The sequence below is a fragment of the Salmo salar genome, chromosome ssa26, assembly GCF_905237065.1.
Source record: "Salmo salar chromosome ssa26, Ssal_v3.1, whole genome shotgun sequence".
Taxonomy (NCBI): Eukaryota; Metazoa; Chordata; class Actinopteri; order Salmoniformes; family Salmonidae; genus Salmo; species Salmo salar.
In genome coordinates, this window is record NC_059467.1 from 30,587,489 (window position 1) to 30,610,261 (window position 22,773).

Sequence of the window (22,773 nt, forward strand, 5' to 3'; positions counted from 1 at the left end):
TTTTAAGCTGAACATCAAATCTGCTGCGTACACATATTTGCAGATGTAATCGCAGGTGCAGTGATGCAGAGTTGCTGGTTATAACAGTGCTTAACTCTGGCCCAGATATGGAGTTTCTGGAGGTGCTGACGGAAGGTCTGGAGAGAGTGCTGCTGGTGAGAGGAGGAGGCCGAGAGGTTATCACTATCTACTCCTGACCTATCAGAAACCACTCGGCTCACAGGTCACGACACTGCCTCGACAGGAGACATTCCACCCCGACCACCGGGGGCACTGCAGCACCGGTAGCAGCATCCAGCCGATCCTCAACATACAGTACATACAAACTGAGCCAATTAATGATGGAATTAAGAGGACTTTTATTGTGGAATTTGAGGACCACAGAAAGCAATAATAATTTGCCTGGCATTTCTGCGGAATGTATTGCCTTCCATGAGGACAGTAACCTTTAAAGATGACATGCTATAATTCCCTCATGAATCCCTTATTGCCAAGGCAACTAAAGCTTGGGTCATTCACAAACCTATTTCTGCAATAGGAGACCATTAACAACTGCTACTTTTACACATACACATAATTTTCTATGTCGACTGAGTCAGTATTTTTGTATTGTTTGCAGCAAAGAAATGATGGTGGGCTTTCCCTCATCAAGGATTAGCTTTCCAGATAGCACAGTCTTGGGTGGTCCGTATGAAGGCCTCTGTGTTGAGTGCCAATTTGAGTTATTTTTTCACAACCTTTTTATGGTTGGTGGAATAATAACTTTTGTATTTATTTTCTTATTTATTTTCAGAACCTTCCCCCGATGAGGATAAGATTTTTCGGATTGTAGATAATGAAATGCTAGTTGGGGTATTTCAACAGATGGCGCAGAGAGTGCTTGTACATGTGGATGCCAGAGATTGTATTGAAACATTATTTTACTGGATTATGATTTGTAATTGTTGAAAGAGAAGAGGTTTTAAATCATTGACAATTATACATTACATGTAATCTGCTCTTTCTGTACAAAAGTCATTATTATAGGCATGAAGACTACTTTCAGGGCCACCTGAACAGAGTAGCATATGCACGCATTTCCTTTTCTTTAATGTAGACTGCAAGAGCTTTAAAGGCGAAGAGTATTTTTCTGAACTTAGCAATAAAATCATGATTAATTTCCCTATTCAACCAGAATTGAACTATCTTGACTTCAGATATATCAATGTGTTCATAAAATAAGATGGTAGAAATACAGAAACCTCAAAGCATTATTTACTTAAGAGAAAGGCAAAATAAAAACGATATAACCTATGAATACAGAATACAACATTCCTGAGATGACTGTAGGAGGCATTACAGTATATTAACATGTTACATACTGTTTCACTGTATACACTTGTGAGGAAATGTTACATTAATGTTAATTTTAAGATGAAATCGTCACTTTCTATGAAATAGTTTCATTGTGAAACTCAAGTTTGTGTGATGGACATCAAGGTCTGTGTCCTCAGAAAAATAAAGATAGTTTGTAAATGCCTCAGTATGACCTTGATTGTATCATTAAACAAACATAACACAGAGATATTTTTATAATGAGATATGTGAAAAGAGTTAAAAGTGATTGTTATGTTAAACTCAATGTAATATAGTATAAAGTGCGTGCAGAGCATTGTGTAATATACAACTCCTTCAAGGTCAAAATGACCAAAACTAAAAATTAGGTAAAGTTCTTTGTAGGGAAGATCACATGTAAGCAAGTGACACAGTAAACACGTTAAAGCTAGGCTTGTCACTGTCGGAGAAACATTTTTGTAGTGGATAGTTTATTGTAATACAACACTAGTAGTACTACTAAATAGGTTCCGGTACTCATTTTGGGTGCAAGTACTGTTTATATTTAGGTGCAGGAGCTCCACTATACTTTTGAGCTAATATTCTATAAGAGTAAAAAGAGCTCAAGCAGTAGAGAATTTGAGGTGCCGGTACTCAGCTCCAGTGGGCTCCTGTGCAAGTCAAGCACTGCTAGTTTAGTAACACTAAGGGTTAAATTCTTATCAGATCCCTGCTAGTCGACATCTGGTTGTTTTGGCAGTGTTGAAGGTGGAAGTGCGTTAGAGCTGCTCCTTACGGTACATTATCGCGGACACTGTCATTGGATGCAATGAAACCACACCGACTTCTAACGCGGCTGCATGGGATTTGTCTGATGTAGCCACATTACAAGTTCAAACACTCTAATGCGTAATGGTCTATTGTCTACATAGACTGATAAATCCCCCCATCCAAATTCAAATGAAAACATGCATTTCATAATATCTATTGTCGATAGAGCCTGCACTTTCTTTTGTCGTTTTGAACATCTAATGCGTAGGGATAATAAGGAAGGGAGTGGTTGGTGACACAAAAGAGCAGCCACACACTTATTTGTCAGCTCACACTACAGCGACACCTCCAATACTGCCAAAACATCCACTATGCAGATATCAGTCAACGCAGGTTAACGCTGGATCTGATTGAATCGAGGCCATATTAAACTCTTAATGGTCCATCAGGACACAGAGGCAGGAGATTAGTATAACCATGGTCCAGACCAGACTCCTGGGGACCACCAGTTCACTGTGGCCCTTGGAGTACATCTGTTCCATCTTTGTCGTCTGGTGGTCAGGTCGCCTGAGTACCAGTCTGCAGGGGTTCTGAACCTCAGCCAAGTCTATCTGCACTTCACTGGGGAGAGTTCCTTTTGCTTTCTGCCTGTCACGCTCCTGGGGAAGGGATAGAGGGGAGGGAGGGAGAGAGAGAGAAGTTTACACTGTGTTATGATGCTGTGACAGTGACTCTACTGAACAAGAAAAAACAAGTGGGATTTTCCATGCACTATACAAGGCTATTTTTCCAGTTCTCAGTTCCCTTCATACCACAAAGTACTCAGATGGACATTCAGTCCCAGACAGAGATGCCTTTCATTCCTGTCATTCCTTTGATGTTACTACTGCAGGTGTTTGTGATGGGCTTTGATTGCATTACTCATACTGCAGCATTGAGTCTTTATAATAGGCAAAAACACAGCGCTTTTGTTCCTTTAGCACTCACTTTCTCGACCTCCTTGAATACACGTAGGAAGTTGTGTCTGAGGACCCCGGACAACTCGTTCTCTGTCCAGTGTCTCTTCAGCAGCTCCTGAATCAGAGCGGGATACTTGGACACATCCTCTAATCCAAGAGGGAACCTTCAGACAGTAGAACATAACAGGCTATGTATTACTCAAACCCTCAGGACACTTAAAATGCAGCTGCTATCTGTTACCAGCCTGCTTACAAAAAAGTGAGTAATTCTGATAGCATTCAAGCTGGAGCATAATGTGGCTGTATTAATGAACTAACGCTGAATGTGCTGCTGTTACTCTGAGGTAAAAGGTCTTACTTAGAAGCTCCATCAAAGTCCCCTCCTATTCCTATTGACTCAGATCCAACCACCTTCCTAATGTGGGTAAAATGGTCTGCAAAAAGTAAGAGGAATATCAGAAGATAAGATAATGATAAGATAAATCATGTGTACACATGTTATTGATGTTCTTGATACTGGTCTTCTAAACAGGTCTTGATTGATAACAAGGCAGTCAATTTTGCGCTTAATTGTTTGATGCCAATAAACACTAATCAAAGGCAACTGCTCACCAGCCACGATGGAGACATTGGCTTGGCCATGGCAAGCCACAAACCCACTGTGCAGATTAACCATGATGAGTCCTCCGTTCTCCTTCTGAAACAACAACACACCCAGAATAGAACATAAAAAAACATTCCACACTTCCAGTGACCTTCCAGCCATGTAGATACAGTGCCTTCCGAACGTATTCACACCCCTTGACTGTTTCCGCATTGTTGTGTTACAGCCCAAATTTAAAATTGATTAAATTGAGATTTTGTTTCACTGGCCTACACACAATACCCCATAATGTCAAAGTGGAATTATGTTTTTAGACATTTTTACAAATTAATAAAAAATTACAAGCTGAAATGTCTTGAGTCAATAAGTATTCAACCCTTTTATTATGGCAAGCCTAAATAATTTCAGGAGTAAAAATGTGCTTAATAAGTCACATTATGAGTTGCATGGACTCACTCGGATTTGCAAAAATTGTGTTTAGCATTATTTTTGAATGACTATTTCATCTCTGTACAACACATACAATTATCTGTAAGGTCCCTCAGCCGAGCGGTGAATTTCGAACACAGATTCAACCACAAAGCCTCGCAAAGAAGAGCATCTATTGGTAGATAGGTTTTTTAAAAAGGCAGACATTAAATAGCCCTTTGAGCATGCTGAAGTTATTAATTACACGTTGGATGGTGTATCAATACACACAGTCACTACAAAGATACAGGCGTCCTTCCTAACTCAGTTGCCGGAGAGGAAGGAAACCACTCAGGGATTTCACCATGAGGCCAATGGTCACTTTAAAACAGTTACAGAGCTGAATGGTTGTGATAGGAGAAAACTGAGGATGGATCAACAACATTGTAGTTACTCCACAATACTAACCTATGTGACAGAGTGAAAAGAAGGAAGCATGTACCGAATAAAAATATTCCAAAACATGCATCCTGTTTGCAATAAGGCACTAAAGTAAAACAGAAAAAAATGTGGCAAAGAATACAAAGCATTTTGTTTGGGGCAAATCCAAATCAACACATCACTTAGTACCACTCTTCACATTTTCAAGCATGGTGGTAGCTGCATCATGTTATGGGTATGCTTGTCATCGGCAAGGACTAGGGAGTTTTTTTTAATAAAAAGAAACGGAATAGAGCTAAGCACAGGCAAAGTCCTAGAGGAAACCTCGGTTCAGTCGGCTTTCCAACAGACATTGGGAGACAAATTCACCTTTCAGCAGGACAATAACCTAAAACACAAGGCCAAAATATACACTGGAGTTTCTTACCAAGACGACATTGAGTGTTCCTGAGTAGCCTGGTTACAGTGTTGACTTAAATCGGCTTGAAAATCTATGGGGTATCACTTTGTCGTTATGGGGTATCGTGTGTAGATGGAAAAAATATACAGTACCAGTCAAGAGTTTTGACACCTACTCATTCAAGGGTTTTTCTTTATTTTTACTATTTTCTACATTGTGGAATAATAGTTAAGACATCAAAACTATGAAAAAATCATGTAGTAACCAAAAAAGTGTTAAACAAATCCACCCTTTGCCTTGATGACAGCTTTGCACACTCTTGGCATTCTCTCAACCAGCTTCATCTGGAATGCTTTTCCAACCGTCTTGAAGGAGTTCCCACATATGCTGAACACTTGTTGGCTGCTTTTCCTTCCCTTTGCGGTCCAACTCATCCCATACCATCTCAATTGGGTTGAGGTCGGATGATTGTGGAGGCCAGGTCATCTGATGCTGCATTCCATCACTCTCCTTACACAGCCAGGAGGTGTGTTGGGTCGTTGTCCTGTTGAAAAACAAATTATAGTCCCACTAAGAGCAAACCAGATGGGATAGCGTGTCGCTGCAGAATGTTGTGGTAGCCATGCTGGTTAAGTGTGCCTTGAATTCTAAATAAATCACTGACAGTGTCACCAGCAAAGCACCCCTACACCATCACACCTCCTCCTCCATGCTTCACGGGGGGAACCACACATGTAGAGATTATCCGTTCACCTACTCTGCGTCTCACAACGACACGGCAGTTGGAACCAAAAATCTCAAATTTGGACTCATCAGACCAAAGGACAGATTTCCACCGGTCTAAAGTCCATTGATCGTGTTTCTTGGCCTAAGCAAGTCTCTTCTTCTTATTGGTGTCCTTTATTAGTGGTTTCTTTGCAGAAATTTGACCATGAAGGCCTGATTCACGCAGTCTCCTCTGAACAGTTGATGTTGAGATGTGTATGTTACTTGAACTCTGTGAAGAATTTATTTGGGCTGCAATTTCTGAGGCTGGTAACTCTAATGAACTTATCCTCTGCAGCAGAGGTAACTCTGGGTCTTCCTTTCCTGTGGCAGTCCTCATGAGAGCCAGTTTCATCATAGCCCTTGATGGATTTTGCGATTGCACTTGAAGAAACTTTCGAAGTTTTTGACATTTTCCGTATTGACTGACCTTCATGTTTTAAATTAATGATGGGCTGTTGTTTCTCTTTGCTTATTTGAGCTGTTTTTGCCATAATACGGACTTGTTCTTTTACCAAATAGGCCTATCTTTCTTAAACCACCCCTACCTTGTCACAACACAACTGATTTGCTCAAATGCATTAAGAATGAAGAAATTCCAGAAATGTACTTTCAACAAGGCACACCAGTTAATTTAAATGCATTCCAGGTGACTACCTCATGAAGCTGGTTGAGAGAATGCCAAGAGTGTGCAAAGCTGTCATCAAGGCAAAGGTTGGCTTCTTTGAAGAATCTCAAATATTAAATATATTTTGATTTGTTTAACACTTTTTTGGTTACTACATGATTCCATATGTGTTATTTCATAGTTTTGATGTAATCACTATTATTCTACAATGTAGAAAATAGTAAAAATAAAGAAAACCCCTGGAATGAGTAGGTGTGTGCAAACTTTTGACTGGTACTGTATATTTAATCCATTTGAATTCAGGCTGTAACACAACAAAATGTGGAATAATTCAAGGGGTAGGAATACTTTCTGAAGGCACTGTAAAACAGGAAATGCACATAAAGGACAAGTGGATTAAAGAAACATTGCAGAAAGGAGACATCGTAAAAATATAATTCCAAAAGACTCTCCTGATAAGGAGTAAACACAGGCCACCCACAATGAGTGACCGTGCCGATGGTGGTTGAAAGGGAGGAGGGATGGAGGAGTGTTAGAGAGAGAAAGAGAGAGAGAGACAGACAGAGAGAGAGAGTTCTTGCCAGGGGTCTCACCAGTTCGCGGAGCAGGTCATCAGGAACATTGCGGCTGTGGTTACAAATGGCATGGGCTGAGGAGTGGCTGAAAATAACTGGAGCCTTAGAGATCTGCAGTACTGCCCTGGCTGTGGCCCAGGAACTATGGGACAGGTCTACTATCATCCCCAATCTGTTCATCTCCTTCACCACATCCTGAGAGAAAGACAGAGAGAGAGGGAGAGAGAAAGACAGAGTGAGAGAGAGAGAGAGAGAGAGAGAGAGAGAACAGGAAAAGCATGTTACCACTTGCTGTGAGGTTTCCCAGTAATTATATATTATGTGCTCTATGTACGTCATTGTACATATCTGCTGACAGTAAACAACATACAACACTTTGCGCCACTTATCTACAAACAGTAAACACTTCAAACAGTAAAACGCTCAGTTGCGACTGGGGATCACATCAGTCTTACACAATCGTCAAGGATCAAGAATGTTTGTGTACAACTCCTAGAGACTGTGAAGGAAAATGTTATGTTTGTGGATCAAATAAATGCTGCTTTTCTAATAACCATTTGGATGGGTCCATGCAGGTGACTGGCTGATCCTCTCTATCACTGATAAGCAACTTGGCAGTACGCCCAGAACATTGCTCTGGGTGTTTCAGTTATTTCAGGTATTTCAGTTTCAAGGTCTCAACTTGGTGAGAGGAAGCCTCATGAGGTATTGGTCCATCACATGCAGGAGCCAATGATGAATAATAAATCATGTAAATCATGCAAATATAACTCATCTGTGTAGCAGTATATAAGAGGACTGAAGGGACTGCCCCGGCGGAGCTTCTGATCAACCTGCACTGACTGTACAAAGTTTGTTGTAACCTCTCCAGCTTGTAGACTTCAGGTGTCCCTGAAGACGTAAGTGTGCCGAAATGTCATTACGCTCCAGTATGACGCCTGAAGTGACCAGCGTAGGCTACAAGTATTGGCTTGAACGCAGACTTAGTGTTAAAGGTTCACCTTACCTTACCGAAGTCTGTTAGGCTGTCATTTTCTCTTTGATAGACATCATAAATTGTTGAGGAGGACTCAGCCCTGAAGTAATAAAAAAACTACTGTGTTATAGCCCAGTAGCAAGAACCTAAGATGTCAAACCAAAATATAACAAATATTGTGCATGAGTCTGTAAGTTTTAATATCACATGCACAAGTACAGTGAAATGCCTTTCTTGCAAACTCAAAACCCAACTATGAAATAATCAATAACAATGTATTACAACAACAATAAAACACAAGAAATAAGAATAAGAAATACGAAACACACTATAAAGTAAATAAGTAAGCATACTACATACTGTACAAAAAAATACTTAAAAAGTCATATCCAATACCATATTTCCATGTGCAGGGATACTGGAGTGATGGAGGTAGATATGTATAGGGGTAAGGGAGCTAGGCAACAGGATATAAGATAAACAGAGAAGCAGCTGCATTCATGTGAGTGAGTGTGCAGGTGTGTAGAGTCAGTATATACAGTTGAAGTTGGAAGTTTACATACACCTTAGCCAAATACATTTAAACTCAGTTTTCCACAATTCCTGACATTTAATCCTAGTAAAAATTCCCTGTCTTAGGTATGTTAGGATCACCGCTTTATTTTAAGAATGTGAAATGTCAGAATAATAGCAGAGAGAATGTTTTATTTCAGCTTTTATTTATTTCATCACATTCCCAGTGGGTCAGAAGTTTACATACACTCAATTAGTATTTGGTAGCGTTGCCTTTAAATTGTTTAACTTGGGTCAAACGTTTTGGGTAGCCTTCCACAAGCTTCCCACAATAAGTTGGGTGAATTTTGGCCCATTCCTCCTGACAGAGCTGGTGTAACGGAGTCACGTTTGTAGGCCTCCTTGCTCACACACTTTTTCAGTTCTGCCCACAAATGTTCTATGGGACTGAGTTCAGGACTTTGTGATGGCCACTCCAATACCTTGACTTTGTTGTCCTTAAGCTATTTTGCCACAACTTTGGAAGTATGCTTGGGGTCACTGTCCATTTTGATGACCCATTTGCGACCAAGCTTTAACTTCCTGACTGATGTCTTGAGATGTTGCTTCAATATATCCACATCATTTTCCTCCCTCGTGATGCCATGTATTTTGTGAAGTGCACCAGTCCCTCCTGCAGCAAAGCACCCCCACAACATGATGCTGCCATCCCCGTGCTTCACGGTTGGGATGGTGTTCTTCGGCTTGCAAGCCTCCCCCTTTTTCCTCCAAACATAACCATGGTCATTATGGCCAAACAGTTCTATTTTTGTTTCATCAGACCAGAGGACATTTTTCCAAAAAGTACAATCTTTTGCCCATGTGCAGTTGTAAACCGTAGTCTTGCTTTTTTATGGCAGTTTTAGAGCAGTGGCTTTTTCCTTGGTGAGCGGCCTTTCAGGTTACGTCGATATAGGACTATTTTACTGTGGATATAGATACTTTTGTACCTGTTTTCTCCAGCATCTTCACAAGGTCCTTTGCTGTTGTTCTGGGACTGATTTGCACTTTTCGCACCAAAGTACGTTCATCTCTAGAAGACAGAACGTGTCTACTTCCTGAGTGGTATGACGTCTTCGTGGTCCCATGGTGTTTATACTTGCATACTATTGTTTGTACAGATGGACGTGGTACTTTCAGGCATTGGGAAATTGCTCCCAAGGATGAACCAGACTTGTGGAGGGCTAAAAAAAAAATTCTGAGGTCTTGAATGATTTCTTTAGATTTTCCCATGATGTCAAGCAAAGAGGCACTGAGTTTGAAGGTAGGCCTTAAAATATATCCACAGGTACACCTCCAATTGACTCAAATGATGTCAATTAGCCTATCAGAAGCTTCTAAAGCCATGACATCATTTTCTGGAATTTTCCAAGCTGTTTAAAGGCACACTCAACTTAGTGTATGTAAACTTCTGACCCACAGGAATTGTGATACAGTGAAATAATCTGTCTGTAAACAATTGTTGGAAAACTGACTTGTGTCATGCACAAAGTAGATGTCCTAACCGACTTGCCAAAACTATTGTTTGTTAACAAGAAATTTGTGGAGTGGTTGAAAAACCAATAATGACTCTAACCTAAGTGTATGTAAACTTCCGACTTCAACTGTATGTATGTGTTAGTGAGCAAATTATGGAGTGAGTGTTTGTGTGTGTGTTGGAGTGACAGTGTGTGTGAGTGTGTAGGGCTCTGTGAGTGGGAAAATATTGAAATTAAAGGTAAATACAGATACAAGGTAAACTCAGTGCGTGTAGCTATTTATCAGTTGTATCGCTTGGGGATAGAAGCTGTACAAGAGCCTGTTGGTGTCAGACTTTATGCACCGGTACCTCTTGCCATGCGGCAGCAGAGAAAATAGCCTGGGTGGTTGGGGTCTTAGACGATTTTCTGGGTCTTCTTTTCATACTGCCTGAAATAGAGGTCCTGGATGGCAGGGAGCTCGGCCCCAGTGATGTACTGGGCTTTCCGCATAAACCCTCTGTAGCGCCATGCAATCGAGGGCGGTGCTATTGCCACACCAAGCAGTGATGCAGCTAGTCAATATGCTCTCAATGGTAGAGCTGTAGAACCTTTCAGGATTTGAGAGCCCATGCCAAACCTTTTCAACCTCCTGAGGGGGAAAAGGCAATGTCGCACCTTCTTCACGACTGTGTGTGTGTGTTTGGACCATTTTAAGACTTTAGTGATCTGGACACTGTCATGACGTTGCCCTCTTTGGACACAGCGAGCACCATCCCCCTACCTCTGCACCATCTCTCTCTGTCTCCTACACCCAGGCTGCTGTGGTCAGAGAGGCCGTAAATTCCTGGAGGAGACTATCTCCTCATGGCCACAGTATAGAGAGAGAGTGAGTTTTCATAGAAAGAACAAAGGAATTTCTTCCACCTCACAGAACTGGAGGCCTGAACAATATTTATGTTCTGGAGAATGTATGAAAGATCGGTGAAGAATCCAGCTACGAACTGGTCCGTTTGGTACAATTTTGTGAAACTCATGAGAGACAATACGGCCACATTACCATAACGCTGTTTATACAACAGCCTCAGTTATGAGGCTTACATCTAATTGTTGTACAAAATGAATGAGTAAAGATGATACTATTTGTGAAATGGCAGATGCTATGTAATGATGTTAATGTGAGAGAATTGTATTTCTGTTTAAAGTTTCACTAAGTCATTGGCACGCCCCCAGAGGTACAGACAGGACCTGGCGCCATGAGACAGCCCTTTTCCATGTTCCGAATAAAACCCCCACCTGGGTTTTCTATCACCAGACCGACCTTACCTCAATTACGAGATGGCTAAAGGTGGCAGACCAGCTTACCACGAGAAGGCCAAGGTTTGAGTAGAGACCATAAACCTGAGTATAAGCTAAGGTTTGAGTAGATGGCTGAATCTTTTAACCATACCACGTGGTTAAACTCTTAGACTATCGATACCGACAGAATAAGAACAAGTCTTTGATATTAATTACTAGTCTGCAGCTTGGAATTCGGTATCATTGAATGCGAAGACCGACAACCGCCGAAACATCTATTCTATAACGACATGAATGAATGTCACTCTGAACTATCCATTCTAACCACGAGAGAGAGAGAGAGAGAGAGAGAGAGAGAGAGAGAGAGAGAGAGAGAGAGAGAGAGAGAGAGAGAGAGAGAGAGAGAGAGAGAGAGAGAGAGAGAGAGAGAGAGAGAGCGGACAAACTCTCCAACAGAAACAAACTTTTCAACAGAGATCCCGACGACACACTGAGCGTAAATATATATATATTGATTGCAATTATTCCTGAATGAGTGAGCGTTCAGGTGCAAAGGATTAGCATTTCAATTGTTATAATTATCAACTCTGTAGAGCCTTCTCAGCTGACCCCCACTCCCCTTTTGTCTAACAAGCCGCCATACCGGTTTAGCCCACTAGGGCACATTCTCCTATCATTTCTTTGTAACCATATCTACTATGCATTTCTGTGAGTACTTAGTTAGTAAATAAATTATTTTAAGACAATTGATGTATGGATGACTCATAGTGAAGACTGGGTTCGTGCAGATAACCAACAATTTACGATGTTTGGAATGAGACTAACGTGAGGTAAAGAATAATTCATTAATCAGAAGACTAAGTCATAAGATATTCAAATATCTGAAACTTATATTAGGAAAATTATAACTTTTGTAATCTGAATATTTTCCTTGGTGCCCCAACTTCCTAGTTAATTACAGTTACATGATTAAGTAGTTTAATCACGTAATAATAATTACAAAGACTTTTTGATAAAGATTCATCTTCAGTTTAATGATGCCAAAGACACGACAACACTAAGGAACTTCAAGCTGTCTACCTGCTCCACTGCCGGAACGTTGATGTGGATGGCGGCGTGCTCACCCCCGGTTTCCTGCAGTCCACAATCAGCTCCTTAGTCTTGCTGGCGTTGAGGGAGAGGTTGTTGCTCTGGCACCACACTGCCAGGTCACTGACCTCCTCCCTGTAGGCTGACTCATCATCGCCGGTGATCAGGTCTACTACCGTTGTGTTGGAGTCGTGTGTAGCCACACAGTTGTGGGTGAACAGGAAGCAAAGGAGGGGACTAAGCACACACCCCTGTGGGGCCCCTGTGTTGAGGGTCAGCGTGGTGGAAGTGATGTTGTCTACCCTCACCAACTGGGGTCGGCCCGTCAGGAAGTCCAGGCTCCAGTTGCAAAAGGAGGTTTTCAGACCCAGAGTCCTATGTTTGGTGGCGAGATTGGAGGGGATAATGGTGTTGAACGCTGAGCTGTAGTCAATGAACAGCATTCTCACATAGGTATTCCTCTTATCTAGGTAGGTGAGGGCAGTGTGGAGAGCAATAGAAATTGCGTCGTCTATGGATTTGTTTGGGCGGTATGCAAATTGGAGTGGGTCTAGGGTGGCTGGGATGGTAGAGATAATGTGTGCCATAAACAGTCTCTCAAAGCACTTCATGGTTACAGAAGTGAGTGCTACAAGGCGGTAATCATTGTGGCATGAAGCCTTAGAGTTCTTAGGTACAGGAATGATTGTGGTCATCTTAAAACGTGGGGATTACAGACTGGGACAAGGAGAGTTTGGAAATTACTATGAATATGCCTGCCAGCTGGTCTGCACATGCTCTGAGAACGCGCCCTGGAATACCATCGAGGTGCGTGGCCTTGTGGGTGTTGACCTGATTAAAGACTCTTCTCACGTCGGCCTAGGAGAGTGAGATCACCCAGTCCTCTGGGTCGGTGACGGCCCTCACACCCGGCTCGATGTTGTTGCTGACAAAGCGCGCATAAAATGCATTGAGTTTGTCTGGTAGAAAGGCATCGTTGGGCAGATCACGGTTGGTCTTCCTTTGTAATCCGTAATGGACTGTAGCCCCTGCCACATGCGGCAGGCTTCGGAGCCTGTTTAATAAGATTCCACCATAGTCCTATATTGTCCTTTGGCTCGTTTGATGACTGTGAGGAGGTCATAAGTGTGTGTGTGTGTGTGTGTGTGTGTGTGTGTGTGTGTGTGTGTGTGTGTGTGTGTGTGTGTGTGTGTGCGTGCGTGCGTGCGTGCGTGCGTGCGTGCGCTCACCAAGGCGTGTTGCAGGTGTGTGTGAGGGCCATGGAGCGAACCCCCAGCTGGTAAAACATACGCAGGGTTGGCAGGCTGCTGTCTATAGAATGACCTCCCTCAATGCTGATCAGACATGCTATCCTCTTAGTGTCATTTAGTCCTGTTGAATACACACACATGATACACACACACACATCATCATCATCATTATCATCATACTACTGTAAATTGGGCAGAAATATGTTTTTACTAGGCATCAACCCACTTAGACACCCACGCATTTCCATATATTGGTGGAAAGATCAATTTGGAAAACCCATCAAATTACTTCAGAGAGCGTAAATTACAGGCCAGAAGACCAGCTGGCAAGTGTCTCCTTGCCCAGTCTGTAAGTCCAACATGTTTGAAGCTGCCCACCATTGTTCCTGTTCCTAAGAACTCCACGGTAACCTGCCTAAATGACTATCGTCCATTAGCACTCGCATCTGTAATTATGAAGTGCATTGAAAGGCCATAACACACATCAACACCATCGTCCCAGACATCCTGGACCCACTCCAACAGATGATGCAATTTCAATTAAACTTCACACTGCTCTCTCCCACCTGGACAAGAGGGGAAATAACTATGAGAGAATACTATTCATAGACTACAGCTCAGCGTTCAACACCATAGTCCCCTCCAAGCTCATCACAAAGCCCGGGACCCTGGGACTGAACACATCCCTCTGCAACTGGATCCTGGACTTCCTGACAGGCCGCCCCCCAGGTGGTGAGGGTAGGAAACAACACCTCCGCCATGCTGACCCTCAACACAGGGGCCCCTCAGGGTTGTGTGATTAGTCCCCTCCTGTACTACCTGTTCACTCACGACTGCGTGGCTACACACGACTCTAAAACCATCATCAAGTTTGCTGACAACGCGACGGTGGTAGGCCTGATTACCAACGGAAATGAGACAGCCTACTGGGAGGAGATCAGAGACAACAGCCTCTCCCTCAATGTCAGTAAGGAACTGATCGTGGACTACAGGAAAAAGGGGGAGAGCACGCCCCCATCCACATCGATGGGGCTGTAGTGGAGCAGGTCGGGAGCTTCAAGTTCCTTGGCATCCACATCACTATGAACTTAACATGGTCCACAAACTCACACACCTCTTCCCCCTCAGGAGGCTGAAAAGATTTGACATGTGCCCTCGGATCCTCAAAAAGTTCTACAGCTGCACCATTGAGAGCATCTTGACTGGCTGAATCATCACTTGGTATGGCAAAGGCAAAGCGCCACAGAGGGTGGTGCGGACGGCCCAGTACATCACTTGGCCCGAGCTGACTGCCATCCAGGACCTCTATATCAGGCGGTGTCAGAGGAAGGCCCAAGAAATTGCCAAAGACTTTAGCCACCCAAGCCATAGACTGTTTTCTCTACCACCGCCCCGCAAACGGTACCGGAGCATCTGCTCTCAGAACAACAGGCTACAGAACAGCTTCTACCCCCATAAGGCTGCTAAATAGTTAATTAAATGGTTACCCCGGACTATCTGTATTGACCCTATCTTGCACTGACTCTATACACACTCGCTAGACTATATACTGTATACACTATGGACAGCATACACTCACACACACTACACTGACATTCGCACACGAAACCACACACATTCACATACACTTTTAGTTTTTTAGGGGGAACAAATACTAAAATCACCAGGAATTCAGAAAAAATATATATAATAACTTAAGAAATCTGTTCCCAAGTATTCCCACAAGTAAAAAAAGAAACATGATCATGTCTCAATGTAATCAAAGTATGAAACTATTGTTATTTTCAAATGCTATCTCTTATTGGGCTTATTTGTGGTCAATTTGCAGTGTACAAATTATTATAATTATGTTACGGCCAACGACCATTCTCACCGAAAAAAAATCGGCCCGCGGCTGAATCTACTTGCCTACCCCTGGTATATTGTACCTTTGGCAGATGTAACTAGCTCCAGTCCCGGGTTCTCTGTACACATACGGTTGATCACGTCTATCTGTTCCAGTGTGAGCCTCACAGCATCCTTCGCCTGGGCGCCACACAACACGTAGGCTGCAAACACCTGATCAGAGCATGGGATGGGGCAGAGACAAAGCAGGGGGTCAGAGAGCAACACTTGAGTTAGAAGGGTATTATGGCTTTAGTACAACTCAGTGTGCACATGCACGGACACACATACACACTCACACACTCACACAAACATGCACACGCATACACACGCACACACAAACACACACACACACACACACACAGGCTACTATTAACCATATATTAACCTACCTGAGCGCCGACATGTCCCGTTGTGAGTCTGTTGATGTCCGTGGCCACTTTGCTGATGTTGTGCAGGTCAACCTGACTTAGTCTGTTGTCGTGGAGAATCCTCAGCATCAAAGCTAGGTCATTATGTCTAGGAGAGAAAGGGATGAGGCAGTCAGATGTAATAGAGGCGAGGGACTCAAGGTGTAGCAGGAGAGAGACATTTTTATATATCAAATTTCAAAAGCGTCAGCTCCATACAGTACCACGTGTGTGTGGGCGAGAATTACTCAGTATGGGATGGTAATTATTTGTATTTGGAACCACACTTGTTGTGGATACTTGGTGGTGAAGTTCCAAAAGTTTACTGTTGAAAATCCATGAGCTATTAATATTTTAGGCTGCATATGGTATGGCAAAAAATGTCTATGTATCTCTGCACAGACAAATATATCATCAACCAATAATAAGGGATACTGTAGGATAAACTTGGCTCTATTTTAGGAAAACCAAAATAACTAAGACAACTTTCCTCTGTTTACTTACCCATCAATCAAAGGATATTTTGTCATCAAGCCAAATGCACTTCCTGTTGTAGGATCTCCCGATGTCATCCCACAGAGAAAACACAGCATCAAGTTCGTCCCCAGGTTAAGAAAATCACCTCTATGGAGTATCCGCGATATCATATTCTATAAATAAAATAATTTTAAGACGTGGTAACTTCAATTAGTCCAGTACTTTTAAGTTTTGGTACCACTTTAAACAAACTACAATGTATAAACGCGTTATCAAATCAAATCAAATCAAATTGTATTAGTCACATGTGCCGAATACAACAGGTACTGCACATTTTGACTGGTACTGCACATGTAGGTAAACAATGTCGCTTTATATGTTTCATACCCTACATTACTCATCTCATATGTACATACTGTACCCTTACCATCTACTGCATCTTGCCTATGCCGTTCGGCCATCACTCATTTATATATTTTTATGTACATATTCGTATTCATTCCTTTACACTTGTGTGTATAAGGTAGTTGTTGTGGAATTGTTAGGTTATATTACTTGTTAGATATTACTGCATGGTCGTAACTAGAAGCACAAGCATTTCGCTACACTTGCATTAACATCTGCTAACCATGTGTATGTGACAAATAAATTTGATTTGAAAGTGACTATGTATAAATAACAAACAGAGAGTAGCAGCAGCGTAAAAATGCAAATAGTCCGGGTAGCCATTTGATTAGCTGTTCAGGAGTCTTATGGCTTGGGGGTGGAAGCTGTTAAGAAGTCTTTTGGACCTAGACTTGGTGCTCCTGTACTGCTTGTCGTGCGGTTGCAGAGAGAAGAGTCTATGACTTGGGTGGCTGGAGTCTTTGGCAATTTTTAGGGCCTTACTCTGACACTACCTGGTATAGAGGTCATGGATGGCAGAAAGCTTGGCCCCAGTGATGTACTGGGCCGTACCCACTACCCTCTGTAGTGCCTTGCAGTCGGAGGCAGAGCAGTTGCCATACCAGGCAGTGATGTAACCAGTCAGGATGCTCTCGATGGTGCAGCTGTAGAATCTTTTGAGGATATTTTCATTCTCCTGAGGGGGAATAGGCGTTGTCGTGCCCTCTTCACGACTGTCTTGGTGTGTTTGGACCATGATGTGGACACCAAGGAACTTGAATCTCTCAACCTGCTCCACTACAACCCCGTCAATGAGAATGGGGGTGTGCTCAGCCCTCCTTTTCCTGTAGTCCACAACCATCTCCTTTGTCTTGATCACGTTGAGGGAGAGGTTGTTATCCTGGCACCACACTCCCAGGTCTCTGACCTCCTCCCTATAAGATGTCTCATCATTGTTGGTGATCAGGCCCACCACTGTTGTGTCGTTGGCAAACTTAATGATGGTGTTGGAGTCGTGCTTGGCCATGCAGTCATGCGTGAACAGGGAGAGGAGGAGGGGACTGAGCAAACACCCTTGTGGGGCCCAGTGTTGAGGATCAGCGTGGTAGATGTGTTGTTACCTACCCTTACCACCTGAGGGCGGCCCATCAGGAAGTCCAGGATCCAGTTGCAGAGGAAGGTGTTTAGTCCCAGGGTCCTTAGCTTAGTGATGAGCTTTGAGGGCACTATGGTGTTGAATGCTGAGCTGTAGTCAATTAATAGCATTCTCACATAGGTGTTCCTTTTGTCCAGGTGGGAAAGGGCAGTGTGGAGAGCAATAGAGATTGCGTCATCTGTGGATCTGTTGGGGTGGTAGGCAAATTGGAGTGGGTCTAGGGATTCTGGGATAGTGGTGTTCATGTGATCCATGACCAGCCTTTCAAAGCACTTCATGGCTACAGACTTGAGTGCTACGGGTCGGTGGTCATTTAAGTAGGTTACCTTTGTGTTCTTGGGCACAGGGACTATGGGGGTCTCCTTGAAACATGTTGGTTTTACAGACTCGGTCACGGAAAGGTTGAAAATGTCAGTGAAGACACTTGCCAGTTCGTCAGTGCATGCTCTGAGTACACGTCCGGGTAATCTGTCTGGCCCTGCGGCCTTGTGAATGTTGACCTGTTTAAAGGTCTTACTCACATCGGCTCCCGAGAGCGTGATCCCACAGTCGTCCGGAACAGCTGGTGCTCTCATGCATGATTCAGTGTTGCTTGCCTCGAAGCAAGCATAGAAGTCATTTAGCTCATCTGGTAGGCTTGTGTCACTGGGAAGCTCGCGGCTGTGCTTCCCTTTGTAGTCCGTAATAGTTTGCAAGCCCTGCCACATTCGACGAGTGACGGAGACGGTGTAGTACAATTCAATCTTAGTCCTGAATTGACGCTTTGCTTGTTTGATGGTTCGTCAGAGAGCATAGCGGGATTTCATATAAGTCCCGCTAGAGTCCCGTTAGAGTCCCGCTCCTTGAAAGCGGCAGCTCAGTGCGGATGTTCCTGTAATCCATGGCTTCTGGTTGGGGTATGTACAAATGGTCACTGTTGGGACGACATCATCGATGCACTTATTGATGAATCCAGTGACTGATGTTGTGTACTCCTCAATGCCATCGGAAGAATCCCGGAACATATTTCATTCTGTCCTAGCAAAACAGTCCTGTAGCTTAGCATCTACGTCATCTGACAACTTCCGTATTGAGTGAGTCACTGGTAGTTCCTGCTTTCATTTTTGCTTGTAAGCAGGAATCAGGAGGATAGAGTTATGGTCAGATTTGCCAAATGGAAGGTGAGGGAGAGCTATGTACGCATCCTTGTGTGTGGAGTAAAGGTGGTCTAGAGTTTTTTTTCCTGTGGTTGCACATGTAACATGCTGTTAGAAATGTTGTAAAAACGGATTTAAGTTTCCCTGCATTAAAGTCCCTGACCACTAGGAGCGCCACCTCTGGATGAGAATTGTCTTGTTTTATTTTGGCCTTATACAGCTCGTTGAGTGTGGTCTTAGTGTCAGCATCAGTTTGTGGTGGTAGATAGACAGCTACGAAAAATATAGATGAAAACTCTCTTGGTAAATAGTGTGGTCTACAGCTTATCATGAGATACTCTACCTCAGGCGAGCAAAATCTCAAGACTTCCTTAATATTAGATTTCGTGCACCAGCTGTTATTTACATATTGACACAGACCGTCACCCCTTGTCTTACCGGAGGCAGCTGTTCTATCTTGCCGATGCATGGAAAACCCAGCCAGCTGTATGTTATCCATGTCATCATTCAGCCACAACTCGATGAAACATAAGATATTACAGTTTTTAACGTCCCATTGGTAGGTTAGTCTTGATCGGAGCTCATCCATTTTATTATCTTATGATTGCACGTTGGCTAATATGACTGATGGTAGAGGCGGATTACCCACTTGCAGTCGAATCCTTACAAGGCACCACGACCTACGTCACCGATATCTCTGTCTCTTCTTCATGCGAATGATGGGGATTTGGGCCTTGTCCGGTGTCTGAAGTAAATCACTGGCGTCCGACTCCTTAAAGAAAAAATCTTCGTCCAGTCGAGGTGAGTAATCGCTGTCCTGATATCCAGAAGCTCTTTTCGGGGGTCATAAAAGACAGTGGCAGAAATATTATGTACAAAATAAGTTACAAATAACGCAAAAAAACACACACAATAGCGCAATTGGTTAGAAGCCCATAAAATAGCAACCATCTCCTCTGGCGCAATTCTGCTTATATGGCATCCATAAAGCCTTAATAAGCCTTAATAAGCACGACATAATTTATAAACAAAGTAATACTGTATAACGTGTGATATGAAAGGTCTCGGCCTATATATATATCCAGGGCTTTGGCAAATGTGATCCTTTGCCACTAATTATAAAGTATGAAATTTGCTTAAAGGGGCAATCAGCAGATGCTACATACATTTTATTTTTACAAATTAAGGATATCTGTAAAAAGGCCGTCCTGCTCCTCTCCTCTCTACCTAACTTCACCGCACAGTCCCTTCAGCTTCCCTTCAGTCCCGTTAGTTTGGCTGCTCAGCCTACCTTTGTTATCCCTCACTCATCACAGCCCTGCCATTCCCAACCAATCAGAGAGCTTGGAAATGCGCATCTGGACTCTGAACACCGTACCACCCAATCAGGTCAGAATGTTATCATCATCCGAAGGGAGAAGACGCATGTTTCTGAGAACTTTGTATTGTCGACGGCAACAGGAATGTCTGAATGTTGTGCCAAGTAATTGGTTTCTCTCTCTCTCCAAGAGGTGAATGTTTAAGTTTATGTTTATATTGATGCTGTGTTTATAGCCCTTTATAGACATGTTGTAAGTGTAATGCCATTTCCATTTATTTATGTACATATAGGTATATTGTATAGTTATAACCCTTAACTAATACTGTTTACATGTGTGGAAATCTTTGTCTTATAGAACCACAACAATAAGATTCCACATCAATCAGATGACCAAAACCATATAAACCTCTTCAAATGGAAACAGCTGTGTCTGCGTGTGTGTGTATGGTGGTGACTGTCAAGAGTACTGTGATGGGCTTCAACATCAGGTTCTAACTGGACAGCACTATAGAGGACAGAACCAAACCAATCTGTTGGGTGAGGGCATTCACAGCCGACCGCTCAGACGGGTGAGGGCATACCAGTCAACCGTTTTTACTTGGTCCTTCGAGACAGATTTTTATTTTTTTATGTAACCTTTATTCAACTAGGCAAGTCAGTTAAGAACAAATTCTTATTTACAATGATGGCCTACACCGGCCAAACCCGAACGACGCTTGGCCAATTGTGTGCCGCTCCCTATGGGACTCCCAATCACGGCCGGTTGTGATACGGCCTGGAATCAAACCAGGGTCTGTAGTGACGCCTCTAGCACTGAGATGCAGTGCCTTAGACCGCTACTCGGGAGCCCATTATGGATTTAGTGACCAACAGTTTTTTACATGGTCTGTAATTTCTCCGGATTTAGCGAACAATAGATTTTACAATATGTACACATTGATTCTTGAAGAATATAATCTATAGAATGCCTCATGAGTTTAGTTCAACTGTCGTACCCCATCAGAATCCAAAATATAAGCCTGTTTTACTCCAATGTTTGTAAATAGAGTAAATGTAAACAAACACTATATAGCCTCAAAACATGATTAAAACTACATGATAAACTGGGTGGTTCGAGCCCTGAATGCTGATTGGCTGACAGCCGTGCTATATCAGACATGGGTATGACAAAACACTTATTTTTACTGCTCTAATTACGGTGATAACCAGTTTATAATATCAATAAGGCACCTCAGGGTTTGTGGTATATGGCCAATACACCACGGCACTCTGCATTATCCAGGCACTCTGCATTGCCTTGTGCTTAAAAACAGCCCTTCCCCTCGTGCCTTATTGTTTAAGCATAATGTTGATATCATGGATGGTCAGTCCTTGCATACATAGCTCTGTCTATGAATAAGAGAGTGGCTACATTTCTCCAGCTGTATCCCTCAGCTTTTTACTGCAACATAGGCGGGATGACGGTTTAGTAAATTATTTATTCTGCTGACTTTCGCTTTAGGAATGGTTTCTTAAGCATCTATAGGCCTATTGGCTTTATAAAGGGTTTATGAAGGCTTCATTAATCCTTAAAAATTGTAGTTCGTTTAAAGTTTAACATAACATTTAAAGTAACTTTTACAGTTAATGAATGGTTCAACAGTTTTAACGAGTGAACCAAAACATTACGCAACTATAAATATTATGCAAATAGGCCTACAAATAACGGAAATTCTATTAAAAAAAACATAATTCAGTAAATCTAGGCAACATAATTATTTAAACAGTAAAGTATTTTTAGCAAAACAAAGCTCACTGTGCAAGTTGTCCGATCAGCTGGTGGGTTTTTTTTTACAACGAAATCCGAACGTCACAATTCAATAATGCGAACTTTCTAGCTCCCTCCGCCCAGATGTAGGCTACGTGAGTAACTGAAATACATTGTACTGTAACGCATAGAACAGATCGTGTACATTGCGCAGTGTGGTCATAGAGATGGGATTACTGCCATCTACTGTCCAATCTAACTAATAACACTATGGGCCAGTTTCCCAGAGACAGATTAGCCTAAACCTAGAAATAAAAATGATTTAAATGGAAATCCCCATTGGTCATGTTTTTTAGTCCAGCTGTGTCCAGGAAGCCAGCCCTTTAAAGGGGCAATCTGCAGTTGCCACATACATTTTTGGATATATAAATGAATATGTACCCATTGACTTTTTAAATAATATATAATTTATGCTTCATTTATGCTTAATTCAACTGTCATATCCCATCAGAACCCCAAATATAAGCTTGCTTTACTCCAATGTTTGTAAACATTGTAAATGTAAACAAACACTGTATAGCCTCAAAACATGATTAAAACTATAATTTTCATATATTGCATCCACAGCTCTGTCTATGCATTTGAGAGTGGTTACATTTATCTAGGCCCATCCTTGAGCTTTTTACCGGAACAGTGGGGCGACCGCTTTGTTATTGTTTCAACTAAGGATTGCCCCCTTAAGTATTGTACTCATAGCCTAATCTCAGAAA

The 22,773-nt window shown here is 42.5% G+C and overlaps 2 protein-coding genes across 6 annotated transcripts in view; one reads left to right on the plus strand and one right to left on the minus strand.

Annotated features, from left to right (window-relative positions):
* Positions 1 to 1,522, plus strand: part of LOC106587604 (solute carrier family 12 member 4) — a 43,926-nt gene extending 42,404 nt beyond the window's left edge. For all 4 annotated transcript variants that reach the window (XM_045708226.1, XM_045708224.1, XM_045708225.1 and 1 more), the window contains exon 24: positions 106 to 1,522. Coding sequence is in view for 3 of the 4 variants with exons in the window: in XM_045708224.1 (XP_045564180.1) it covers positions 106 to 197 (92 nt within the window). In the remaining variant the exon portion in view is untranslated. The remainder of the gene's footprint in view (positions 1 to 105) is intronic.
* On the minus strand, positions 1,233 to 22,213 carry LOC106587610 (dipeptidase 2). 2 transcript variants are annotated; one of them, XM_014176170.2, is made up of 11 exons: positions 22,052 to 22,213; positions 16,287 to 16,432; positions 15,765 to 15,891; positions 15,417 to 15,546; positions 13,468 to 13,609; positions 7,872 to 7,941; positions 6,884 to 7,060; positions 3,657 to 3,741; positions 3,403 to 3,478; positions 3,073 to 3,208; positions 1,233 to 2,744 (listed from the first exon to the last, which is right to left on the minus strand). In XM_014176170.2, exons 2-11 carry the CDS (start codon positions 16,427 to 16,429, stop codon positions 2,520 to 2,522), a joined length of 1,311 nt encoding a protein of 436 aa, XP_014031645.1. In that variant the 5' UTR covers positions 16,430 to 16,432; positions 22,052 to 22,213; the 3' UTR covers positions 1,233 to 2,519. The 2 variants fall into 2 exon arrangements, with proteins under 2 accessions (XP_014031645.1, XP_014031646.1); XM_014176171.2 differs by lacking the exon at positions 22,052 to 22,213 and adding an exon at positions 19,585 to 19,647.
* Positions 22,214 to 22,773: the final 560 nt, after the last annotated feature.

Coding starts and splice junctions, on each gene's coding strand:
- LOC106587610 (XM_014176170.2), bottom strand. CDS start 16,429: ATGATATCGCGGATACTCCATAGAGGTGATTTTCTTAACCTGGGGACG. Junction 7,061..7,871: donor GCCTAACAGACTTCGGTAAG/GTAAGGTGAACC, acceptor TCTTTCTCTCAG/GATGTGGTGAAGGAGATGAA. Junction 3,479..3,656: donor CAATGTCTCCATCGTGGCTG/GTGAGCAGTTGC, acceptor TACTTTTTGCAG/ACCATTTTACCCACATTAGG.